This window comes from Coregonus clupeaformis, chromosome 19 (assembly GCF_020615455.1).
Source record: "Coregonus clupeaformis isolate EN_2021a chromosome 19, ASM2061545v1, whole genome shotgun sequence".
NCBI classification, from domain to species: Eukaryota; Metazoa; Chordata; class Actinopteri; order Salmoniformes; family Salmonidae; genus Coregonus; species Coregonus clupeaformis.
Window position 1 is genome coordinate 24,041,486 of NC_059210.1, and position 20,183 is coordinate 24,061,668.

General features: G+C 43.9%; 1 protein-coding gene across 7 annotated transcripts in view; it reads left to right on the plus strand.

Moving 5' to 3' along the window:
- The window catches only part of LOC121531821 (gigaxonin), a 28,660-nt gene that overhangs the window by 762 nt on the left and 7,715 nt on the right, over positions 1-20,183 (plus strand). Inside the window, exons 1-9 of one of the 7 annotated variants that reach the window (XM_041837298.1) lie at positions 15,018-15,092; positions 15,665-15,862; positions 16,173-16,287; positions 16,518-16,868; positions 17,116-17,336; positions 17,766-17,887; positions 18,053-18,165; positions 19,603-19,752; positions 19,871-20,007. In XM_041837298.1, the coding sequence (XP_041693232.1) occupies positions 15,055-15,092; positions 15,665-15,862; positions 16,173-16,287; positions 16,518-16,868; positions 17,116-17,336; positions 17,766-17,887; positions 18,053-18,165; positions 19,603-19,752; positions 19,871-20,007 (1,445 nt within the window). In that variant the 5' untranslated portion in view covers positions 15,018-15,054. The other 6 variants (XM_041837300.2, XM_041837303.1, XM_041837299.2 and 3 more) reach the window with 6 other exon arrangements.

The following is a 20,183-nucleotide window of genomic DNA, read 5'->3' on the forward strand; positions in this document are numbered from 1 at the left end:
CCAGCAGCTCTGCCCTCCACTCCAGCCATGACTCCTGTGGAAAACCACCACTCACAGTCACAGGACAGCTATGGATGTATCCGGTGTGATGCTCTGCCCACTGAAGGTAATGAAATGTACTGTTATGAAAATGAACAGTCTCGCCCCAGGCGAGCAAGATCCAGTTCACATGGCAGGCAGCCCCGACGAGTACATTATGATATCGCATCTGACAGTGAGGACGAATACGCTACTCAGAAGTAGAGGATCCCCACTCTACGACCAGGTCAGTTTGATGGTTCGGGCTCATGGAAAGAGTTCTTACATCGCTTTGAGAGCTGTGCTAGAGCTAATCACTGGTCAGAAAGGACAATGTCATCCAGCTGAGATTCTGTTTAGTGGGCGCTGCAGCGGCTGTGGTCCACAAGAACCCTAGGTCTTCCCGTTGGGACTACTCACACATAGTGGGGGGAGGTGGACTTGGCAAACGGGCCAGCATCGGAGTATGCAGCTGCCATTGGCATTGAGTTGAGGCAGAGAGTGCGCAAACCAGGTGAATCACTGCATGTATTCAGAGATTACATTTATGAGAAAGTGTCCATTGTGTATGCAGATCGCTCTGAGGGAGAACCAGGACTCCATCAGTGTGGATGTTTTCACTAACGCCATGGGAGACGCCGGCATTGTGCAGAAGCTACTGGAGAAGCATCCACGCACATTGGCATGAGCCTACGAGTTGCCCACAGGTACAAAACCACCAAGCGAGCAGCTAACAGTGTTACTCAACTAAAGCAGTCTGGTGTGCGAACTACAGAGACGGAGAGCCAGAGCAGCATGCATCGACCACAGCGAAGATGAAGGCGAGAGTTGGACGTCACCACCTGTAGAGCGGAGTCAGAAACCTCAAGTCCAGCTTCAAGCCACACAAACCAAAGACTGGTGAGCGCAAAAATACAAATTGGAACGAAATCAGATGCCACAACTGCCATTGGACACATGAGACAGAGCTGTCCATAACCAAGAAAGCCAGCCAAGCCGCGGGCAGTCCCCGAATTGCCCAATTCCACGAAAGCCAAAACACACGTGCTGTTCTCAGTGTCAAGGGCACAGGTCCCGAAATGTGTATCCACCTACTAATGTACGACATGGAGGTATGTGCTCTTTTGGACAGCGGGGCACAGAGAAATGTGCTGCCTTGGCGTTGTTACGACACCATTCACCCAGACGTTATACCTCCACTCCAGCTATAGACTGTGCAGTCTCTGCAGGGCATTGGTCCTGTAAATGTCAAAGTCTTTGGAGAAGTTCACCTGCCCATTCAGGTTGGTACCCGTACAGTGAGTGTTAACTTCATCGTTGCAGATGTGGCGGAGAACACCGAGCACGCCTTGTTTTCGGCAGCCAGAGGATTGTGCTGTTTGGTGAACAGGTGCCCTACTTCAACCCAAAGAACAGTTGTAAGAATAGCACGCACAGCCGTTCTCGAATCAGGGTGTGAGTACATCGTGCCGGGGAACGCACACTTCCGTGAACCTGTCCTAGGCGATGTGGTGCTGAGCCCAACTAAAGGATTCACTGAGAAGCATCGTCTACTGGTGGCACGGGTTGTGGTTGGCGCACAGGCCAATAACCAAATCCGATCAGGCTCTACAACCCAGGAACAGAGTCAGTGAAAGTAAAGAAGGGTGCTATCGCCGGATTCCTCCAGGCAGCAGATGTTGTTCAGCCTACTGATATTTCTTCCATGTCACCACAAACTAGTCTCGTCTCCTCAGCTGTTCCTGCTCACTTACAGTCGGTGTATACGGAGAGCTCTGCTGCGCTAAGTGCAGGCGAACATTGTGGGCTGGCTCAACTCCTTAGTGCCTACGGGGACGTCTTCTCTACTGGACCCACTGGTCGCACTAGTCTTGTACAGCATGACATTCAGACGTTGCCTGGGCCACCTGTGAAGCAGCAACCGCGGCGGATGGCATTCGAAAAGCAGCTCAATGCAGACCAGCAGATCCAGCACAGTCTTTGAAACTGGAGTAGCCTCTCCAAGCCACGGCAGCTGGGCTTCACCAATAGTCATGGTACGCAAAAAGGACCAGACATACAGTCTGTGTGTGGACTACAGGGCTCTAAATGAGAGTACTGTTAAGGATGCATATCCACTTCCTCGTATCCAAGACATTCTAGATACCCTGTCAATGGCCAAATGGTTTAGCACTTTGGACTTAGCGTCAGGCTACTGGCAGGTAGAGCTTACTCCCAGGGCCCATAAGGCGGCCGCTTTCTGCAGCAGGAATGGCCACTGAGTGGAATGTGATGCCTTTTGGGCTCTGCAACGAACCAGCGACGTTTCAACGTCTAATGAACCGCGTCCTGGCTGGAATGCAATGGGAGACCTGCCTAGTATATCTACATGACATCATCATCCTGGGAAGGGATGTCACGGAGATGCTCCAACGCCTGACACAAGTGTTCGATCGGCTACGCCAAGCCAACCTGAAATTGAAACCCTCCAAGTGCTGTCTCTTCCGCCGACAGGTAACCTACCTTGGACACATCATTTCCGAACACGACATCGCCACAGATCCCCAGAAAATTCTGAAAGTCCAAGAATGGCCCCAGCCTACCTGCGTTTCAGGAGTCTGTCAGTTCGTCGGCCTCGTACTACCGACGTTTTGTCAAAGATTTTGCTGCTGTAGCCAAGCCCCTTCATGAGCTTACAAAGAAGCATGCTCGTTTCCGGTGGATGCCAGAGTGCCAGGAGGAGTTCAAAGAATTAAAGAAGCTACTCACCACCGCGCCCGTCTTGGGCTATCCACTCGACAGCAGCGACCTCATCCTCGATACAGAGGCCAGCAGCTTCGGCATTGGAGCTGTCTTGTCCCAAATGCAGGACGGTGAGGAACGCGTACTAGCGTATGGGAGCCGGTGGCTGTCCTCCACCGAGCAAACTATTGTACCACACGGAGGAAGCTACTGGCAGTAGTGGAGTTCACTACACACTTCCGTCAATACCTGCTTGGAAGACCCTTCATCATGCACACCGACCACAGCAGCCTAGAGTGGCTCATAAGGATAACGAAACCAGAAGGTCAACTGGCGAGGTGGCTCGAGAAGCTTGGGGAGTATAGCTTCAAGGTCTTACATCGTCCAGGACGCCACCACGAAAATGCTGATGTCCAGGAGGCCCTGCCGCCAGACTTGCCCCTGCACTATACAGGACCCTACCGAGAACAATGACTGTTTCAGGCACCAGGAAGTGCAGTGTGACCTCGGCCCCAGCATAGCTGATTACGCTGTGGAAGCTACTTCTATGGAGCTCCGCTCAGTGGGGGTAGGAAAAGACCCCAGCCTACAGCCTGCACTCCCTGGAGCTTCTGGAGCTACCTTCGATGTGGAGTCGGGTCATCGGAACAGTGAAGATGACACGTTGGATGTGGAAAAGATTTGCTTCACCGACGCAAGTGACACTGTTCTGAACCATGGATGGACTACTGAGGAATTACGTCAAGCTCAGATGGCTGACTCTGACATGGGCCCTGTCAAGAGATGGCTTGAGGAAGGACAGGAACGCCCATCGTGGGGGGATGTGTCGCCTTTCGGGCCAGTGACTAAGGCCTATTGGAGCCAGTGGAAGAGACTGTATGTCAAGGACGGCACTCTCTTACGGCGCTTCTACGGTACAGAAGGTGCAGTGTTTTACCCACAGATACTCCTACCTCGTGTGTTCCGGTCGGACATCATGAAGCAGATGCATGACGGCCCAGGAGGCGGTCACTTTGGTGTGGAACGCACACTTGCTCGGCTGCAGACATGATACTACTGGTACCGAATGAGACAGGATGTCACACTATGGTGTCGTACATGTACCAGCTGTGCCGCTAAAGCCAGACCTTCGAGGAAGCCCCAAGCACCTATGGGCACTGTCCGCGTGGGAGTACCTATGTAGAGGATCGCCATTGATCTCATTGGCCCCATGAACGAGACAGAACGCTACAATCGCTACATATTGGTGGTTCAAGACTATTTCACAAAGTGGGTGGAAGCCTACTACCCTCTGCCCAACGATCAAGCCGTGAGAGTGGCTGAAGTTCTGACAGCTGAATGGGTGTGTCGCTATGGAGCCCCACAGACACTCCACAGCAATCAAGGCTCCAACTTCAAGTCTGAAGTCTTCCAAAGAATGTGTGAACTGTTAGGAATCGAAAAAGACTCGCACAACCCCTTTCAGACCACAATCTGACGGCCAAGTCGAAATATTTAATGCCACTCTACAGAAGATCTTAGCCACCACCACAGAACATTGTTATTGGGACTGGGACCTCATGATTCCATTCGCCGTGATGGCCTATAGTGCAACAAAGCACAGCTCAACAGGGTTCACTCCGAACATGATGCTCTTTGGAAGAGAAGTAACAGAACCCATCGACCTGGTGGCTGGCTTGCCACCCGATCATGAGCACGCCAAGACCTCTCCACAGTATGTTGCACAGCTATGAGACAGATTGGAACTTACTCACCAGATTGCAAGGGAAACGCTGGGTCAGTCTGTGGAGCGTGCCAAAAAGCAGTATGACAAGAATGTCGCGAGGACACACTACAACGTTGGTGACACAGTATGGTACTTAATTAAAGGAAAAAGCGGGTGCGGAACAAAGTTAGGAAGTTCCTACCATCCTATGAGGGTCCTTACTTCATACTGGGACAGCTGGACAACTTGGTTTACCGGATCCAAAAGAGTCCAAGAACAAAGGTGAAGGTTGTTCATTACGACAAACTCAAGCCGCACAACTCCTGCACGACTCTAGACAACAGCTGGGTGTTCACACGGCAAAGCGTGGCAACCTGCAGAGGTCCTGTCGCCTGAACTGGATGCAGGCCTTCACGACTCTGATCTGGATCTACCCAACCTGTTCATGGACGATCAAAACAGTGACAATGGCAGTGAGAAGGACGCAGTGCTTGCTTCTGATACCACCTCTTTTGTGAGTAGGTCTGCGACACCAGATGGAGTTCAGTCTAGTGGGGGTAGCATAATGCAACAAGGCCAAGCATGGACTGTTACTCACCCTGCCTTGGGTCAGACACCCTCAGGGAGGCCAAAGAGGAAGAAAAGACCACCTAACAGATTAGGTGATTGGGTGGCTCCTTGATTTTGAACTGAACTGTAACATACAAACTGTTCTGGGACATAAAAAAAGGCTCTTGTTTATTGCTGCATTATTGTTGCTGAGCATTGAAAACAAAGAAAAAAGAACAAAACACACAATTGTGACAGTTTTATATTCTATGCATTGAGACGTGGGCCATTTATGTTTTGGGAACTGTGTTATTTTGTATGGGAAGAAAGCCAGGTATTTTTGCAAACAGAAAGTAACATTCTTGAAATAGAACAGTTGTTGTAAGTTGCAAGTGTTAACCTTTTTCCTTTTCAGGAGAGATAAATTGGGGTCCTGCATTCACACTGGAATTACATGTGCAAGCCCCATAATGGACTGTTAGGTACTGGAACCACTGGCTTACCTTCCTTTCTCTAGGTATCGTCATCTTAAACCAACAGCTCTTGTATTGTGCTACCCGCCGCTCCATGTGCTTTTGGGCAATTAGGGAATATGGACTGTGGTTATGGACTGTATAGACTATTTGCTCCGTCAAGTGGAGTTATTACTGAACAGGACAAGTTCAGAGGACTTTGTTGACTGAAAATAATAAAAAGATAAAAACACTTTCAAGAGACCAAAGGGGTAACATGTCTAATGTCCATGTAACTGAAATGAAACCATTGGGTGTTGTGCCTTTATATGAGTGTTGGAGTGGTGTTAGGTCTAATCCCCATCCAGAGTGGGGGTAGTGTTGGTAAAGTAAGGGTAAAGCTTTAAAACACTAAAGTGCATTATTGGTAACGTAGTAAGTTAACTTTCGTTTTTATGCAATTGTTGTGGTGGCGTAGATGTAGCCGAACTGTGAGCCACACTCTTTTTGCTCCGTTAGCCCACTATTTTATTTTGTCATACAGACTACCTCACATGGTGTACAAGTTTAATAAATGTCAACTACTTCAGTGGAATTCCAGGCTAACATTAGCAGCAGATTAGATCCTCAAATGTGGGAATTACCCCATTGCTCTGGCCCTGGAGCTAGCAAGTGAAGGCTCCCCTGAGCCGCCCCGACTACGGTCTGGAGGCGAGGCAGGAAAGTAACAGTACACAAGCCGAGCCATTAGCGATGTTTTTTTGGGGGCCATGGTTTCGGTCTAGAAGCACTGTGTTGACTGCTCCAAGCAGTCTTGCTTCGGTATTGCAGTTTAACTGAAGCCTGGCCCAGAAAGACAATTTCCATAGATGGCCAAATAGAGAAGTCAGATTTGAAAATTCCTAAGAAGACACTTTAGTCATCACCTTTATGCACAAAACCGCCATTGAATTATTAAAATAATTGTCGCTGAGGCGCACAGCCAAAGATATTACATTTGGTGTTCATCCAATGTCTGTCATGTTTTTGGATTAAGTGATGACGTCGTCGGTGCTCACGCTTTTCCCTGTGCGCACGGAGTCCTAGTGCGCATGTGATGTTGGTCCGTATAAACCCGATGCCACCTGGATATAGACTGTCCATGAAACGGCGTATGCGAACGTGAGTAGGTTACCAGAGGGTGAGCTTGAGTCGGTTAAAAATGGCGTAAAAAATGGAGATGGTTTGTTAAAGAAGAATGGTAGAAAGTGTAAGCAGAGTGAGTTGAAGACAGGAGGAGAAATGGAAGTGAATGAGGGTGAGGTATCGGAGGTGGTAGGTGTGGTGAAGTTCTCGGAGCTCAAGGCTTGCACCGAGGGTCAGGATAAAGACGAGTCTGTGACAGTAGGAGTGACGTTTTTGGAAAAAGTGGACCCTTGCCTTTTGGCTGATCCATTTGTGGTTTCAGGGTGGGTGAAAACAGAGTTGGGTGCTGTGGAATGGGTGAGGGTAAACAGAAGTGGTCTTGTTATAATTGTTTGTGTTTCTGCTGGTCAGAGGGAGCAGGCGCTCCGCATTAAACAAATGGGGGAAAGAGATGTAAATTGTTTTGCTCTCAAAAAAAGGGCACAATTGAAAGGAGTGATTACTGGGGTAGTGGTAAATGTGAAAGTCGTTGTCTGTCCTTTTGAGTTTTGATGTTGAGTCTTTGCCAGACAAAGTGATGTTAGGATATAAGTTATCCTGTACGAGCTTAATGTGCCGAATACATTCCGTTGTTACAGGTGTCAAGCTTATGGGCATGTGGCAGCAGTGTGTAGGAGGGCATGAGACAAAGGAATGTGTAGCATTGGGGACAGTAGTGGTATGTGGTAATTGTAGGGATGCCCATGGGGCTAAGGATCAGAAATGTCCAGTGCGAGAGAGGCAGGTTGAGGTTTCCAGTGTTAGAGTAGTGAAGAAGTTGTCATATGCTGAGGCAGTGAAGAAAGTAGAGGAAGATGGGTCAAGGGGGAGGAGTAGTAGATATGTACCAGTACAGAGGGATAGGCCAACAAGTGATATATGTTTCAGTAAGATTTAATTTTTAGCATTTATAGCAATGGTTATCAACTGTACTGCAGGGATGGAACGTAAGTCGCAGAAAATTGAGGTTGTGGTGGCAGCTGCAGAGAGGTATTTGGATGTGCGAGACTTGACATGAGAAGAGTTACAGGGTGTGTTAAGTGGTGGTGTCCCATCCTTTCAGGCTGTTGGCATGAAGTAGGAATAAATAGATTTCAATAGTGGAGTAGGGTGTTTTTTTGTGTGTTTTATTTAGTGTAGTGTTAGATGGTAGGGTATTTGTTTGATTTTTTTCAAGCAAAGTATAAGGGAGTTATACTCCAGTCTAGTAGGTGGCGGTAATGCAACATTTATTGGATGCCAACCGCCGTTAAACCTCGTAGAAGAAGAGTAGGTTACCTTGAAAACAACGGTCTGACATCTTGGACGCAGTCTCCAGTTCTTATTATACCTCAGTAATTCAGCCCCATTCAACAATATTGTGTGCTTCAAATTCAAATACTTCATACGCCATCGGGAGTTTTCCACAGTGCTGACGTCATCCATGTGTTCCTATCACTATCTACTGGTTTGAATCTCTATGGACTAATCAGACAAGCCTGGACCAGAGCAGCCCCCTAGCTCTGAAGTTTAGTTATTATTATTAATTTGCTAGATTCTTATAAAAAATTAATCAAAATTAATCAAAATTTCTTCAGCAGCAGTGTGAAGTCAGTGCTTTGGATAGTAGCTTTAAACCTTTCGTTTTTCTTCCAGTAGTTTAACTGTAGGTTGCTAGCTGTTTGAAGTCCTAAAACCCGAATATCCATCCCTATGGGGAAAATGAATGGGGAAGAATAGGGTTTTGGGATAAACGCTGAAAATAAGGTCTGAGGTTAACACAGGTTTAGGAGATCTTATACGTTTGTTCTATGACATAATATGTCAGTTGACATGACCTTTATGAATTATGAAGCCTTTGTGCTTTATGTGCTTATTTGTCATTACATAAATGCTTCAAAATGCACAAAAAAATTAAGTTAGCTGATGAACATTATCTCATAGAACAAAACATATAAGATCTCCTAAGCCTGGGTTTACCACAGACATTATTTTCAGCGTTTATCCAAATACCCTCCAAAAACGCCATTCATTTCCCCATAGCAACGAAGCGTCCAACAAACCATGGCAGAGTTAGTGCCTACAAAAAGATGCCATTACTATTTCTCTCTATATGCAATTAACGTCAGATTTGACTTTTCGTAGCAGGTTAGGAGAATTTACGCAGCAGGTTATTAGAATTAACGTAGCAGGTTATGAGAATTAGGTTAAGGTTAGGAAAAGGGTCAACTTTTGACATTCATTTGACAAAAGCTGGATCCCTTCTAGCCTTGACAGCAGTAATCTATGGAGCACCAAACATGCCATAATTAGAATTAAATGAATAAATGCACACACAAAAATAGAATACATGAAATAAATGCACGTATGAATAGATAAATACATAATTAAATAAATGGATGAATGAATGCACACATATATAATTATTTAATTAATGAATCCCACTTTCTTTAATTTGATTAATTTATATTATTTAATTTATTTATGTATTTCTTCCTCCAATATGATAATGAGGGGGTGTCAAGCAAACTTGTGTAGGTGGTATCTAACACACCATTGGTTGATCAATGCCACGGCACGTTGCTCGATTGCATTTGCTTGGGCTGCGTTCAGTATGACAGAATGGTGTTTAAAGACCATGTTTCACATTGGCACCCCTGAAACAATAATGTGTAGCGCATATAGCTATGTATCAATATGAAATTTGCTGAGTAGAGCGTTGGAGGCTATTTTGTAAATAACATTGCCAAAGTCAAGGATCGGTAGGATAGTCAGTTTTACGAGGGCATGTTTGGCAGCATGAGTGAAGGAGCCTTTGTTGCGAAATAGGAAGCCGATTCTAGATTTAACTTTGGATTGGAGATGCTTAATGTGAGTCTGGAAGGAGAGTTTACGGTCTAACCAGACACCTAGGTATTTGTAGTTGTCCACATATTCTAAGTCAGACCCGCCGAGAGTAGTGATTCTAGTCGGGCGGGCGGGTGCAAGCAGCATTTGATTGAAGAGCATGCATTTAGTTTTACTAGCTTTTAAGAGCAGTGGAAGCAGTGTTGTATGCCATTGAAGCTCGTTTGGAGGTTTGTTAACACAGTGTCCAATGAAGGGCCAGATGTATACAAAATGGTGTCGTCTGCGTAGAGGTAGAGGTGTAGAAGCGGTTTGGCTGCAAAATTAGGAATCAACAATCCAGGCATCTAAGATAGCAGCTAGCTACCTACAGTCAAATAAGGAAGAGCATGTTGTCATAATGGAATAATTCCCCTATGTGAAGCTAGCCACTACGGATTAGCCAGAATAGTGGAATTTGCTGTTCACCTTAGCAATTGTTAGTGAGATGAGATGTGATGCCATAATATAAATAATCTTAGCTTGCTATAAATGCACATGTATGCCATGTAATTTGTCATAGCCATTATCACAAAATGGCATGCATACTTTTAATCAGATCTATTGCATTTACAGACATGAATGTGAAGTAGGCAAACTGATACATTAATCCTAAATACAAATACCAGGTTGAGGCTTTCTACCAGCAGGAACATGGAGCACTGTGTCAGTAAGTCATGATATTGTTTTCCTTTACTTTGCATGATACTAGGGAGGAGGCCCTGGGCTAGTGGGAGGTCAGGGGTGAGGGCTCTCTTTCTAGCATTCACTACCTCTATCCATCTCTCTCCAGATGCTACAGAGACAGAATGGTCTAAGAACATCCAGAGCCTTCTGACCAACTACCTGCGATCTCTCCAGAGCACATAATAGTATACTTGATTCAGTATGTAAACCTACTTCACTATGGCAGTCTGCCTGTGTGACAACATAGCATATTATCCAGGGCCACTGGTTGGATTGGATTTACTGTACTCACGCCAAAACTCATGCCCTCTTCTCCCTGTAAAAGTATCCCAGACATTTATCAAAACTAACATGTGTACATTCCCCTATCCCCAGGTGAGTCTGCTGGGCTATGGAACTCTAGAGCAGCACCAGCCACCCTGTTGTCAGCTACAGTATCTGTAGACAGATCCCTGTGGAAGGATGCAACTATTAAGGCTTTCAAAGGCCACATTTTGGGGATGACCAAATGCAATAAAGTATAAACTAATTTTCATAGCATGTTGGTCTTCACACTAACTTTTACTAACTTCTGTTGTAACTTAAACACAGACAACACATAGAGCTTATGATTCAAAAGGTCTAAAGTAAATGCAAGTCTCGTGTCCAGGGTGAATACATTTTTATTCATGTATATCAGATACATCACACAGGTGTGTCAACTAAAATATATATCCCAGACAAGGTTGAAGAATGGGGCAAGTAGACAAAGTTAATATATGTCAGTGACTGCGTCCGTAGCAGTTTGTATGAATTTGAGTGGTTACTTACAATACATGTTGACAGACTGTTGCTGTACTCCCTGCACAGGAGGTTGGTGGCACCTTGAAGAGGAATTTCACCCAGGGGGGATTTGGGCTTGTTTTCATCATGTCTGAGGCATTTCTAGGACAGTGAGATGTGTTTCACACATAATTGCCAAGGAGAAAGGCAGGTCAGGGCTTCGCGTGCTGAATGATACACCCTATGACGGCTTCCAGTGTGTTGATGGGGGGAAGAAAAAGAAGAAGAAAAAATGAATTGGTTTTCTTTGAAAGCAATAAATCTATGATATAGACGAAGAGGATCCGAAACAAAGAGTTGGATTTAGCTAACATAACGTTAGAAACTGAGCTACAGCCGATGCCAGCACCAAGAGGGCAGATTACATTACCGTGCCTAGCAGTGGAGGATGCTGAGGGGATGACGGCTCATAATAATGGCTGGAACGGCGCAAATTGAATGGCATCAAACACATGGAAACCATGTGTTTGATACCATTCCACCGATTCCGCTCCAGCCATTACCATGAGCCCTTCCTCCCCAATTAAGGTACCACCAATCTCCTGTAGTGCCTAGCTAAGAAAGTTATTTTTCCTGCAAGCCACCTAGCTAATTTAGTTTATCTACTGAAACCCATATTGTGTATTGCTGGCTAACATAATACTGTGTTACAGTAGGGGGAAATCAAATAATTGATCTGTTTGCTAACTAGGCACTGTAGTTAGCAAACAACTACCGGTAGCCATATCTATGACTAAAAATAGAAGAGGTTTTACAATCGGAGATCTTTTGTATCTCGATTGTAAAACCTCTTCTCTTTTTAGTCATAGATATGGCTAGCTACTAAACAGCAAGCTACAACGTTACAACCAGCCACCTAAAGCTAGGTTTACCAGCAAACGTTAGCGCGACTGGAGTTGGCTAGCTAGTTAGCCTGGCCCCTGCTAACTTGTTATGTGCCACACCTCGCATTTGTAACTTGTTCGCAAACATGTGTAACATCAGCAACTTGAAATCATTTTACTAGCTAGCTATGTAACAATTTACGAGGGTTGACATTGGTTATGATTATGACCGTGGATGCATTTCAATCTCACAAAATTATAGGTGTGACGCAAGATAGGATTCCAAAGAGATGTAAATAACAAGTATTGCATTTCCAGCAAGCTAGCTAAATTTACTAGCAAACAGTGAGGAGAAACAATAATGCAACGATTTACTGTTGTAAATCTCTAAAACTGAAGCTGGTTTTACTGTAAAAATGTTTTGCCTAAGCATGCCTAATAGACATGGCTGTAGGTAGATATGGTCTGCCTTCCTACCTATGCTCATTTGTACAGTCTGGTCACTGTGCAAAGGTTGATGGTTATGCCATATTGCTTTCTATTAGACTAGATATTGTTGTAAATGTAATCTCTGTGCCTATGCACATGTATGCATGTTCAACTAGTCTACCCTAATGTTGATGTTATGCTGGCATGGTTCAACTGTTGTTCAAACTGAACAATAGAGTATAATTGTTTTCGTTTTTTGTCATACAGAAGAACTATGGTGCCTGGCCTTATTCCTGGAGTGGATTCTAGATACAGAAACATAATTCCTTTGCCTGCGAGTGTCATTGTAGCAGAACTGTATCCCGTGAACTGTATCCCTCTCGGGGATGAGACATTATGCTGGACTTCAAACAGATGACTCATGAGGGGCTGAATGGCAGTTTGATCATGACAACACTCCTCCCACAGCTTTACAAGTATTCCCTGAACTTACTGTCTGTTTCTTTGGAATGGCAATTTCATCATGACCACCTCTCCCATCTGCTGATCGCCAGTTCTCTTAGCTACAGATTGTTACACCAGATAAAGTGATTTAACAAATGTACCGATTTTCGGTATACATTACTGGGAGTTACAGGATAGGTACTGGTTTGTGTAACACAGAGAATTTTTGACCAACCTTAGCGATGCCGTCTTCGTCCTTGATTCGGGGAAGCATGAGTCTCATAAAATGTCCGCATCCAGTTGCAGGGGGTCAGTTTGAATTTAGAAAATGCTCTGTTATTAAAATAAATACTTTTTTTGCTCCATAAAGTAATTCACCAATATGTGCGCCGCCATGTCTATTTCAAGTCTTCTCACTCATTGATCGAGACAGCTCTCTGTCAGCATGACATGCAGCACTTTGGGGTGGACACCCACCTGTCTCGATCAATGAGAAAAGACTTGAAATAGGCAAGATGTCGGCAAAAATCTTTGGGTAAATCACATTATCTGGTGTAACAATGTGTAGCTACAGTTCTCTGCACTTGTGTGTCTCTTCACCTGAGACACACTCGGACACACTGAACTACACTGTTCATACACATTTTTTTTGTATGTTACTTTTACCATAAAACATTCTTGTTGAATACCCAGTTCTCTTGAGTTAATGTTAAGTTAACTGTGTACACCCCTGTATTTTAGAATTTGACAAATAAACAAACATTCTTTGGAGATCTGAATGTCTAGCATCTGTTTGATGCTACAGAGCCCTGTACAGCTTATATAAATATATTCTGTGAATCCATAAGGGCAGACACATTTCAAAGATTTATAGAAATTATCCATATTTATTTTATGGTGGCTCTAAATCCGGGCTCTCCAACCCCGTCCTGTAGGTTTTCACTCCAACCCTAATCTAGCACACCTGATTCTAATAATTAGCTGGTTGATAAGCTGAACCAAGTTAGTTACAACTGGGCTAAAGAAGGTGTGAAAAGTCTTATGAATGCAGTTCTTACACAGTATGAATTATTGTGTGTGGGAGATTAAGGAGAAATGGCACCTCAATCGCTTTCATACACAATACATTTACTGTCTAAGCACAACCCTGCAAAACCAAAAAACCCTTCCTCATCTCAAGGTACTGTCTGTAAACCTCCCTGAGTTGTGTTCTCTGGATGTCACTGAGTAGGCTGATTCCCAATTTCCAGGACCCAAGATCCATAGGTAAAGCTGTACATTGCAATATGAATGTTCAATACACAGTAGGTTGACTGGTGAGCTAATGTGACTAATTTCACAGTGGTGTCAAAGTCCTGCAATAAGAGCTATGATGCTAATATTTGTGTAAACACTTCACAGTTGTGTTCTGGACTGATACCCCATTTCATGGACCCAAGATCCATAGGTAAAGCTGTACATTGCAATATGAATGTTCAATATGCACAATAGGCTGAATACTGAGGTGATTTCCCACAGTTAAAGTCCTGCAATAAGAGCTAAGACGCTAATATTTGTGTAAACTCTTCACAGTTGTGAACATTTCATGGACCCAAGATCCATAGGCAAGGCTGTACGATGTATACAGTATGCCCACAATGCAATTCTGAAGTCTAATACATCCACAGTGCGATTTCAACAGATTTTTTGTTGTTGTTTGTCAAATTAACTCATTGTCTTTTGTTGAATTTATATAACAACATTCCAAACTTGTTAAGCATTATCTAGTCCAAATATGGCATGATTCCACTATTTGTATCTGTTTGTGTCTGTTTCAATGAGGGCAAACCTGCATTTTGAAGGCAAACCGCAAATTCTACTATTGTGGCTAATCCTTATTGTGGCTAGTTTCACATAGGGGGGTGTAAAAGCAATTGCGCAAGGTGCAGTGACATTGATCAACCATTGGTGTGTTAGATACCACCCAAAGATGTTTGATTGACACAGCTGTTTGATTGACACCCCCTCATTATCATATTGGAGGAAGAACTATAGAAATGACTAAAAATGAATTAAAGTTTGAATAATTAGATAATACATAGATAAATAATTAAATACATACAGATATGTAGAGAACATTTGTTCATTTTAGTCAGTATTTTTGTATTTCCTTGCTCATTTATTTAATTGTGTGGATTTATTGATTTATGTGTGCATTTATTTATTTATCTAATTATGGCAGGTTTGGTCCTCCATAGTAAACCAGTAAAGAGATAACGAAACAAAAAACTTTAGTCGCGGGAGAATGACGTTTAAAAGCGCGTAAAGATTGTGGGCGTAACATGGGCGAGTCCAAAATACAGCACAATGGGGGCTGTGTTCGAGTACTTTGAAGATGTATCCACCCTTTCTTCCTCGTGCACACACTAAACTGTAGGAAAGCAATTTTTCCATATTAATCTTGTCACATATCCATATTTCTCTCAGATCTGTGATTGTTCCAGGGGAAGGACTGTAAACGTATTTTAACGGAGCCTGGCTTGCTAAATGGGAAAAGTGTGCTAAACGCTTCTATTTTACCTTGCTTTCTGACTTGTGTGTAGTGTGGCCCATGCAAGGTAGGCTACAGTGAAGTTGGACGAAACCAATGACTATGTTATTCCATTTGGGACGCACCCTGTTATTTGGTTATGTCTAGTTAGATAGCGAGCTAGGTAAAGTAGCTTACTATTATGGTTATGAATGTCACAGGAGCCTGTCTGGTTTTATTGAAATGTTTGTGACCCTGCCAAGTATAACGGCGTTAGGTAATTAACTACCTATGTCACTTAATATTCAGGTAAATATCCAGTCCAATAATGTATTATAGCCAACTTAGCATGCTGACGTTAGCCTAGCCTACGTAGGCTAATTCTGCTTGAAGGTAACACTGGCTTTCTAAATAGATTTATTCCCTGTTCTCCAGCCGGGCTGGTGTGCAAATGACATGTGTTTTTCCTCTGTAGGTACACAATGTCCAGTACTGAGTCTGAGGTTAGCGTTGCAGGTTCGGTGGTGTCGGACCCTCAACACTCTCAGAAACTTCTCAAGGCCCTTCGCTCCTTTTGGCAAGAACAATGCTTCCAAGACGCAGTGTTAGTTCTGGATGGGGAAAAGATTCCAGTCCAGAAAAACATTTTGGCTGCGGCTAGTCCATACATCAGGTAATCAGTTATGTCTTGCTTTACCTTTGTCGCAAGCAGAACTGTTGCAATGGATGCCATGGTTATTATAACGTTTTGATAAGGCTGGGGATGTGACATTGTTTCCAGCTGTCGACAGGGTGTCTCCCGCAGTGTCCCACTCGATGCTGGTAGACTGTCAGTGATTTTTCCTGTCATGCTGATCAAATGTTATTGGTCGCGTACACATTTTGCAGACGTTACCGCGGGTGTAGCGTAATGCTTATGTTCCTAGCTCCAACAGTGCAGTAATACCTAACAATACACTCAACCGTATTCTGACATTCCATAGAACAAAACTGAACTACAACCCTCCAAAGGAAGATGGATCCATGTACACCATTGAGCTCCAGGGAATCTCTGTCACTATCATGAAGCAGATCCTGGACTACATCTTTAGTGGGGAGGTGAGTAGTGTGCAAAGCTGTAAGTGGGCCTAGAATAAAGTGAACACAAGTGGGATTATTTTACTGGTTTTTAAATTGCCTATAACAATATTGTCCTGTACTTCCTAACTCTTCTGAGAGAATCCATATTCCTATGTGTAGCTTACAGTTTTGGAATCTTATGTTACCTACTAGAACAACCCTGATCTTACACTCCTCCTTCCATCCTGCTCCTTGTTATCTGTGTGTAGATCAGTCTGAGTGAGGACACCATTCAGGACATGGTCCAGGCTGCTGACTTGCTGCTCCTGACAGACTTGAAGTCCCTGTGCTGCCAGTTCCTGGAGAGCTGCATTGCTGCAGAGAACTGCATTGGGATCCGGCTCTTCTCTCTACATTACTGTCTGCACCATGTTCACCATGTTGCCACAGACTTCCTCCAGACACATTTCCGTGATGTGGCTGCCACGGACGAGTTCAGGGAGTTACCCCCAGACCGTCTGTGTGAGATCCTGTCCATGGAGAAGCTCAACGTGGGCAATGAAAAGCATGTTCTGGAGGCTGTGGTGCGCTGGCTCGGTCATGACCTGGAGGAACGGAGGGTGAGGGCCTTGTTTTACTACTAGGGGTGTGGTGGTTCTGCCCTTGTTTCTGTCTGCCAGAAAACAGCCTCTGTAGTATTCGATGTATGCCTGAAGCATGGCTACAAAAGTACAATTACAACAACTATTATGGTCAGAGACTACTACATAATTTGAAGGACTGTGTTTTTTGCACACTATTTGCCTATGCATTACTATTGGCCTCTCAGCTCATCCCCTGAGTAACATATTCCTGATTCCCCCCCAGGTGCACATGAAAGAGGTGATGTCATCAGTGTGGATCCAGGGGCTGGACCAAGGTTACCTGAGGGAGCAGGTGTTGGGAGAGCCCTTGATGAGGGAGGTGATCAGGGAGTACTGCAACGCTCCACTGGGGGGTGCTGCACTGCAGGGCGAGGCTCTTCTCGCCGCCTTCAAACCTCGTGGCTACTCGGAGTGCATTGTCACTGTAGGGGGGGAGGAGAGAGGGTGAGTATCTGCTGTCTCTTACTCTGGGAGGATGTCCAGACATAAGATGTCTACATGCTGTTGAATGTGTATATGAATCATACAATGTGGCCGTAACACTTTGATTCTCATTTTGCAGATTGCTGTGGTTTTGTGCACATATGCTTGATAGACAAACAGTTTGCAATGGAAATTCTTGCAAAACATTCAGATGACTGAAAGTTATGACAAGCAAGATTTAATGTATTAAGGGCAGGAAGGGTTCAAACTGAGAATAGAGTGTGGTTGATATACTGAGAGAACACAGAGAGATTGAGGAGACGTAAAACAAGTCAGTAAAGTTGGTATTTTATGGTCACACAGTGCGAGGATGAGGTTAGAGGGAGCCAGTGTGTCAGAGATAAAACCAACAGGATAGAACTGACTTCCTGTTCCCTGGTTCCTGTTCAGAACGAGGAAGCCGTCAGCCATGGCACGCTGCATGTGTCCACTCTATGAACCAAACCGTCAGCTGTGGATCGAGCTGGAACCAATGAGCATTGGCCGAATAGGGCATGGAGTGCTGGCTGCAGGTTGGTAGTGAATCCATACCTAGTTTTATTGTTACATACGTATACACAGTGCAGCCTTCATGGCAGCTAATAATTAGTTGATGGATCCAACAATTCTCATGTAAGTCAAACCCAACCCAGTCTAAGTGATCAACCATGAATTAACACCATTCTTTATCCTCTCAGAGGGCTATCTCTTTGTGATGGGTGGAATGGATAAAACCAAGATGGTCCTGAGCAGTGGGGAGAAATATGACCCAGACACAAACACCTGGACCCCCATTCCTTCCATGAAACAGGTATTCTATTTAAGTGATAATGCCCACAGGTGCCAATATATCCTCCAAACACCGGCTTCGAGGGCATTATCACTTTTATACAACGGGTTTCCAACATATTCATATAATGATTGACATATTTTCATTAAATATTTTATTTTGATGGATTTATTCATACTATTTCATCCTTCCACAAAATATAGTTCCGACACAAATATAAGGTTGCTACCCAAACCGGCTGGTCGTTCTTTCTATCGGTTCGGTTGCCAGAGACGCGACCCAGTCATTAAGTCTTCTTGTTATGTATCTATGGACGTGACCCAGTCGTTCGTTCTAAATGTTCCATTGCCATCCTGGCTGGCAATGTTCTTATCCCTTGCTTGCTAGCTAACAAACTACGGCTAACTTACAGTCACGTCAAACATTGTAGCCAGAATAACAACAGTAGCTTCATTTGCATTTGTTTAAGCTGTTTTCTAGTGACATTTATTTGGATACATCCATAACAATGAGCTAATGAGGTGCGATTTCGCATGGCATAGAAAATGTGCTCTCTCGTCAGGACACTGTTGTTCAGAGGAGCTATCCAACAACACAGCTAACACAATCACTTCAAAATGAAGCTAGAAAGACTGCAAACTAGCTGCACTTTGTTTAGTTTTACCTTTTTTCAATTGACCTTTTTTTGTATATATCCATAAAAATGATGCCAGCTGATTCATGATTTCGACTGGCTGAGAAACGCTGCCTGTCTGTCTCGTCACTTTCATTACTATGGGACAGCTGGAGATCGAATTTGAATATTGAAACAATGTTGCAAATGTCAGAGATACAGACAGCAAAGTTTATACACATTTCCGCTGTTGAAAACGGAATGTTAGTCTAAAGGAAATGTGAGATAATGTCTAGATGCTTTTTATAGTTGCGATCAAGGTTATAAATTGCCTGGCTGGGCTGATGAGACAGTGGATTGCGCAGTCAGATGAAACATAGTAAATTGGCATTTTAACGTCATAGATTTAGCCGGTGATAACTTGTGGAATTGACACCGGCTGGAATGCATTTTTAACCAATCAGTATTCAGGATTAAACCCACCTGTTGTATAATACTCCACACAATATATCCTTCCAACCTGTCAGTAGCAACATTCAACCCACTTGTTTCATAGACATTTCACGTGGTGTCATTTTGAAGTTCTTACTTCAATTGGTTATATAGACCAAATAAATGTCTCCCACTGAACCAAGTGATTATTGTGGTATGGTACATACATGACACTTTTTCATTTAATCTATCAAATGTTCCATGTTTTGTTTTTACTTGTATAGGCTACTCACTGGTAGCCATGTTTTGTTATGTTGTTATCTATTCTTCTAAAGTGTTATAGTTTTGAGTAATGCCACCAGGGGTCAGTATTGCCCAGTATTATTAAAGGCTTCTGCTCTTTGTTTGGTCAGGCGCGGCAGAACTTTGGTGTTGCAGAGCTAGATGGGATGATCTATGTGTTGGGAGGAGAGGATGAGGACATAGAGCTCCTGACTGTGGAGGTGTTCGACCCTCACTTTAACACCTGGACCACACAAACCAGCATGACCATGGTCCGCAAGGTGAGACATGAGCACTTCCGGCTTGCTACTGCCTACTGAAATGTATAATAAACACATTCACAAATCGCAACCTCTCCAAATCTCCCACCACTTGCCCAACGATCTCTCCTCTCCTCAGATTGGCTGCTATGCTACCATGAAAAAGAAGATATATGCCATGGGTGGTGGGTCATATGGAAAGCTGTACGACTCAGTAGAATGCTATGACCCAAAGACCCAGCAGTGGACTGCAATCTGCCCTTTGAAAGAGAGAAGGTACAGAATCAACTCAGTAGTTAGAATAAAAAAATACAATAAAAAAATATATACACTACCGGTCAAAAGTTTTAGAACACCTACTCATTCAAGGGTTTTTCTTTATTTTTTACTATTTTCTACATTGTAGAATAATAATGAAGACATCAAAACTATGAAATAACATATATGGAATC